This window comes from Spinacia oleracea, chromosome 1, assembly GCF_020520425.1.
Source record: "Spinacia oleracea cultivar Varoflay chromosome 1, BTI_SOV_V1, whole genome shotgun sequence".
NCBI classification, from domain to species: Eukaryota; Viridiplantae; Streptophyta; class Magnoliopsida; order Caryophyllales; family Amaranthaceae; genus Spinacia; species Spinacia oleracea.
Window position 1 is genome coordinate 133,677,480 of NC_079487.1, and position 7,084 is coordinate 133,684,563.

Here is a 7,084-nt window from a genome sequence, read left to right on the forward strand (position 1 = left end):
TTTTGATCGAGTTAAGCATAAATCATTTTAGTACCTCATCAATTATGGGAATCAATAATTCCATTGTCTTTACTACCATAACTCAACCATGAACTAGTATAATATATTAACTTGTGATCAAAATCAGAATTCGTTTAAAATTAACCTATTTTTATTATTTTTACGTTTTAAGTAAAAATAACATATTAAATATTGAGCCCACAAAATTGGACTAGAAAACTTGTATTGCATTGTCCTAATATGTGCTGTAAGTAATTGCGTCTACTACAATAAATTAGACTAGTCAAGTTGAACAAATATTTATGGATATAGTCATATAGTTGATTCATTCAAACTGTGAAATTTATTTTTTGGAAATATTCAACAAAAAATGGACTAAAAACAATTAAAATTAGAAAGCACACAATTTCATAGTTTCATTATCCATCTTGCCAATTTCGAGCTTTTCATTATTATAGCAAATTAAGTTCCCTGTTATCATCTCGATCGAATTGAAGCCGGCTAATTGAAAGAAGAAGAAATGAGCACAACTTCGTTTGGCAATGGTGGCGATCCTGGTTTTGATTCATTTAATAATGCAGCTAGCTCCATTAGTACGGCAGCCATTGGTAAAGTTCAACTTGATCACTTTCATTTTTTTTATATACTCTTATATTTTTTTTTCAATTTTCATTATTGAGTTGTCAATAATGATACAAATTCTTATAGTGTTAATATATGAAAATGAATAAACTAATGTGCAGGTGGAATTAATATATGAAAATAAATATTATTTATTTATGGAAGAGAGAAATAACAAAGAATTTAAGCAAGTGGAAGTAGTGGGAGAGAAGAACAATAAAGAATTGTTATTAGTGAAGATAATAAGAGAAAAAAACAATAAAGAAGAAATAGTGAGCTCCTATTAAAATATAAAGTGTTGCAAGTATTTAGAAACGATTAAAATATTGTCGGTGTCGTCGGGGAAAGGCTTGTAACAAAAATATTCCATCTTTTTGTAGCTGGGTCGGAATTGATCAACGCAATCTAATACTCCTATGTAGTTGTGATAGAGTATAAAACTAATCTAGCTTGTGGATTCAACCATCAGCTTAATCTTTTGGTTGAGTTGTAATTTGACAGTACGGAATATGAGTGATGCAATAACAATATGATAAATCAACAAGACCAGTAATGCAATAACAGTAGGCTTTATTCTTTTCACCTGGTCTGATATGAGTTTTTTAGTTTCTGTTTTGATCTGGTATGGTCTGGTATGAATGTTTTCTGTGAGTTGATGACCCTTATGTATTGTTGTTGCAGTTTCGATCGTTGTGAGTGTAATTGCTACAATAGCAATAGTAATTGCAATAATCTACTGCTTAAAGAGGACAGGAGATGCTATTCCCAAATATGCACAAGCTCAATTGACCATTGGAGGTAACAACTCGAACAATCAAGGTAATATTAATCCCTTACAAGCTTATGAAACCGACATGGCCAAGGCAACCATGGAGCGATTCATCAGTGACATAGCCCGAGAGCAGCCTACTCGGTTCTCTGCGAACGAGCTAACTCAATGCACCCAAAACTTTCAAAAGGTACATACCAGTGATGATTAATGAATTTTGGTAGTCCTTTATATGTATTTTCGTTCTATTTATAGAGTTTAAATTTGATCCTCTACTAAAGCCATTTTGCTAAATTCATCCAAAACTTTGGATAACTTATGTTTAATATGTAGTACTCCATAATTAGCATTGTCTGTGCGTAACATAATAATTTTATTGTACAACCGGTTATATTATGCATGTTTGAGTTTGTTACCTTATGTTTAATACGTAGTACTCCATAATTAGCATTGTTTGTGTGTAACATTGTTACCTTATGTTTAATACGTAGTACTCCACGCTAGGCGCGTTTGTGGGTGGGGCCCGGCGTGCGCGTGTGGTTACTAGTCCCATCTCTCTAGTCTTCTAATAAATCATTAACGGGTAGTGGTATATTTAAAGAAAGTATCATGTGATTTTTTTTATAAATGCGGGACAAATGAGTTTTCCTTCTTTTGAAAAATTACTTTGAAGGAACAAACTCAACAATGCATGACAGCATGAGCCCGTATAGTTGTTAGACATTTATGTACGAAATATACATAACTTGTTGACTTTATGAATTTGAAAAGTGATAGTGTTTTGAGTGTTGACTTTGTATACCTCGTCAGCCTTTTGACTCGGCCGGTATTTGACCAAGAAAGCCCAAACTTAAATTATTTGGAATCTCGTAGCCCATTAGAAGAAGTCAGACAAAAATGCACTATCTGTAAATTGAGTTTGACCGACTCAAAGATTTGTCAAATTTTGTAAAGATGTAAGATGGATTAAGCAAAACAAAGGGTTAACTACGTCTATGTCCATAATTTTTTATTCATCTGAGTAAGTCTTTTAAAAAACGTCATATACTCATACATATGTAATTAATTGATTAAAAAGTGCAACTTTTTTTTTTGTAAATAGTTGATTTTACACATAAGACCGTTATATACTCATACATATGTAGTAAATTTTTGTACATAAAGAGTAGTTTCAAAGACAAAGCTAAGGAGTAAGGCTTTGTTCTCTTGGTCTGGTCTGGTCTGATTTTTCCTTTTGCTGGTCTGATTTATGCAATTAATTAATTAATTTATTTGGAGCAGGTACTAGGATCAGGAGGATTTGGTGTGGTGTACAAAGGAGAGTTCCCAAACGGGATCCAAGTCGCAGTAAAAGTACTCAAAGAAAACGTAAGCAAAAGGGTTGAAGAACAATTCATGGCAGAAGTTAGCACAATGTGTAGAACATATCACATAAACCTCGTTAGACTTTACGGTTTTTGTTTCGACACATCTATGCGAGCTTTAGTTTACGAGTACATGGAACAAGGATCCCTCGACGACTTACTATTCCAAAAACAAAACAACAAAGGAAACCAATCTATTATCCCATGGGATAAACTACAAGAAATCGCGATAGGAACAGCAAGAGGAATATCCTATCTACACGAGGAATGCCAAAAGAGAATAATACATTATGATATCAAACCCGGGAATGTACTACTAGACCCGAAACTAAGCCCGAAGGTGGCTGATTTCGGGCTAGCAATGCTGTGTAATAGGGATAGTACACATGTGGTTATGTCGGGGTGTAGGGGAACACCAGGGTACGCGGCTCCTGAGTTATGGACGCCGTACCCTGTTACTTATAAGTGTGACGTGTATAGTTTTGGAATGCTTTTGTTTGAGATAGTTGGGAGGAGAAGGAATCATGTGGCTGAGTTAAGTGGGACGAGTCAAGAGTGGCTACCGAGGTGGGCGTATGAGAGGTTTGAGAAAGGTGAGTTGAATGAGATGTTGGCGGTGGTTGGTGTGACGGCGGAGGAGGATAAGGTGACGGCGGAGAGGATGGTGAAGGTGGCGCTTTGGTGTGTTCAGTATTTGCCTAATACTAGACCTATGATGAGTTCTGTTGTTAGGATGTTGGAAGGTGGGGTTAAGATTGATGAACCTCCTAATCCGTTTGCTCATTTACAGGATGATTTTGGGTTTGATTTGAATACAATGTCATCGTCAACTAAAAGTGATTCTCGGTTGCTTCAATCGGAGAATAGTCAGTCGGAGATTCATGTACCGATTACTATTTGATCGTTAATTAATTATCTTTAATTTTAAGCGTGTAATTAACATTAATGTAACTAAACAAAAAAAAAATTGTGAATGCTTGCTTGGTTTAGTGTATAAGCAAGGTTGAAGCGTTGAAAAAAGAAATGTACAGAAGTGATTATTTAGTTGTGTATATTTGACTGCGATTGTTGAAATTTTCTTATATGCATTCGGGAATAAGGTGTACCTTCTCACATAGAAAAGCTGCAGTGCGCAACTGTGCACTATTACATGAGGATACAATACATGAAACATTTTTTGTCAGATAGAAAAGCGGGGTGCATGCAATAGCCAGTTGGAGATTCATGTAAGTATGTAACGATTACTCTTTGATCGTTAATTATCTTTAATTTTAAGCGTACATGTCATTAATATATACTTCCTCCGTTCTGGAAATGTCGCATCATTTGTTTTTTACACTATTCACGCTACGATTTTTTGTGATTTGTACGTAATAAAATTTTATTCATGTGGGGCCATATTAGATTCGTTTCGATATATATTTTCTAAATATTAAATTTTTCTAAGTTTTACTTAGACACGATTTGAAATATTAAGAGTCAATGGTAAGATGAGTAAAAGTCAACTATGGTGCGATATTTTCAGAACGGAACTAAACAAAAAATTGTAAATGCTTGTTAGCCGGAAAAAAAATGTACATAATAATTATTTAGTCGTATGTATTTGATTAGGGAACAATTAAATTTTCTAAAATGCATTTGGGAATTGAATAAGGTGCACTATCTCACATAAAAAAGTTGCAATACACACTACTAAACAAGGATATGATACACGAAACAATTTTTGTCTGATAGAAAAGCGGGGTGCGTGCTAGTACTGCACTAGGATACGGGAATCATCCATCCTAAAGTTCTTTTAAGCACTGCCGTCAAATAAGTGGCCGAATTTATCAACATGTGAAAAACGTGCGCAATTCTTGGCCTGATGCAGCCTATATATATATGTGGTTTCCCATGAGTATTATTTACTCATCTCTCACAAAATCAAAACTCATAAACCAACATACTTATTATTGTTCAAAGAGAAATTATAGCTAAACATTATTAACATAATGTCATCAACAAAGAATTCGAGTAAGGTGGTTCGAACTGAGAGCATATTAGATGAATACAGCATCTATTTCTCTCATGTATTATCACCATTGAGGAAGATGAAGAAGTCGAAAAAGCCGAAAATGCAACAGCAGCAACAGCAACAGCAGCAGCAGTATTATGGTGGTAGTAGCAGGGGAGTTGATGAAGGCGACGTTGATGATGAAGCAGAGGATTTCATTAAGAAAAGACATCAGAAGTTTGTGTTCACCAAATGGATTTCTAGGAGTTCTGATTGATGCATGAAATAGTGAATTAACTGGGAAAGGATATGTACATTGTCCTGTTTTTGGTTGAGATTGAGGGCAGGGGAAGAATAAAAGTGTATTGTTTTCTATAAAATTTGATTTCTGATTGTACACAAGTTATTCAATTAATGTTATCATATTTGAAAGATAATTGCAAACTTTGTATGAAATGTGATTATTAGATCAATGACATCGATATTACATGGGTTTAAATGTATGACATACATTATTAATTTCGGTTAAGAACGCTAAACCACATACGAGTTGAGACTATTATATTTTCACATGGAATTGAAATAGAGTAAGGTCTATTAACATATAAGATTGGTGGGTAACTCCGACTTATAACCAATTGATTTAGGATAGAACCTTATCTGATTTGTATGTGGTCAGACTCCCCTCCTATATTGAGCTCGACTTGTACAATGAGACTTATCATGGTATCAGAGCAATAATGAACACACAATTTTTCGTGGTTAACCCTTGAGTTTGGATTTTGTTTACTCGTATTCAGTTTTGTCATCGATTGCTGGCACAATTTTAAAAAAAATTACATATAATTTTAGTAGGTAAGAACATGTCATATAAATATACCGAAAATTCAATTCTTATTTTTAGAGAGAGTAGAAAAATCTGATAGAGTATAAACTAATCTTGGGGCTTCAACCATCAACTGCGAAAGCATTTGCCAAGATTAGTTTTATACTCTATCAAAATCAAACACGATACCTTTTAACTTAATGTTTGGCATAAAAACATTTAAACTCTAACCGCTTAATTTATGTCAGGTTCGTATCATGTAACTACGTCTAATGATTTATATCTACCGGCTTAAGAAAAAAATCTAAGCATTAATGTTAGGGGTTTTGCTTTTTTTTTTTTTTGGGTGCGAATGAGCCACAAGAATGGATATGAGAATCGATCTCAGGATCATCTGAAACCGAGATGAAAGTTCTAACCAACTGAGCTATTCATCACTCTCAGCATTACCGTTAGGTATTGTATTACCGAAATCGCGCTCCAACCTCTGGTCATGCTGACGAAGTAAGTAAAATAAGATGAAAGTGAGTGCTCCAAAGAATTTACTTTTTGTACATCGTTTTTCAAACACATTCATTCACAGCAATTGCCACTTAGAATTCACTATCATCAAAATGACATTATATTCGTGGACAAAAATAAATGCGGAGGAGTCACATACTCACATCTAACGGATGATAGATACTCCGTACGTCGGTGACTATTAGTTGCTCAATTGAAAATTACACCTAATTGGCTAGCTATTTCATACCACTATACTAGTATAGGAAAGGTTCTTTAAGTTAGAATGTTGATGTACTTGTAATTTATAATATCAAGATTTCGGCATATATCACTAAATTGGAGAGGAGTTAGCCCTGTTATTTTTGGCTTAATTTCAGTTTCATGACTTATTTGACAGTTCAGTTTAGTTCAGTTCAGGAGCATTCAGTTCAGTTCAATTCAATTCAATTTAACTTATGAATTATTATTAATATTAATATTTAAATTTTATTATAATTATTTAGTAATCAATTACAGATTATTATTATTTATTATATACTTATTTAGTTATTAATTATTTATTATTCTTTAGTTATTAATTAACATTTTATTATTATTATTTTGCTATTAACTATTTATTATTTATTATTTATTTCGGTAATATTCTATTAAGTTAAGTTAAGTTCAGTTCAAGAGCATTCAGTTCAGCTCTAAAGAATAGGACCTTATATGATTATATACTTTCTTCGTCCATTAAATATTTATTCTGAATATAAATAAAGGGAGTTACAGTTAATCGGCTAGCTAGTAAAACGGCTCTAGTAATTAGGCAGCTATACGTACTCTAGTAAAGGAATCTTAACAAGCAGAAAAGATAATAATAGAAAACAAGGAACCCTACTTTTCATACTTTTGTGACATACATGCATTATTTTAAACATAATGCTTGTACGAGATTTGGTAATATTAAATTCACATAGCTAAAGGCCTAAGCCATATGTTTTTATGATTCTAATGTGTTTATTGCA

General features: G+C 33.3%; 1 protein-coding gene across 1 annotated transcript; it reads left to right on the forward strand.

The window, feature by feature from the left end:
* The first annotated feature begins 345 nt into the window (after nucleotides 1–345).
* LOC110792866 (rust resistance kinase Lr10-like) lies at nucleotides 346–3,806 on the forward strand. The gene is made up of 3 exons (XM_021997685.2): nucleotides 346–608; nucleotides 1,303–1,580; nucleotides 2,672–3,806. Exons 1-3 carry the CDS (start codon nucleotides 521–523, stop codon nucleotides 3,653–3,655), a joined length of 1,350 nt encoding a protein of 449 aa, XP_021853377.2. The 5' UTR covers nucleotides 346–520; the 3' UTR covers nucleotides 3,656–3,806.
* The last annotated feature ends 3,278 nt before the right edge of the window (nucleotides 3,807–7,084 follow it).

Bases quoted from the DNA above. Each gene is read 5' to 3' on its own strand.
- LOC110792866 (XM_021997685.2), top strand. From the start codon at position 521: ATGAGCACAACTTCGTTTGGCAATGGTGGCGATCCTGGTTTTGATTCA. The intron at 609-1,302 runs GTAAAGTTCAAC...TTGTTGTTGCAG, and splicing joins CATTAGTACGGCAGCCATTG to TTTCGATCGTTGTGAGTGTA. The intron at 1,581-2,671 runs GTACATACCAGT...TATTTGGAGCAG, and splicing joins GCACCCAAAACTTTCAAAAG to GTACTAGGATCAGGAGGATT.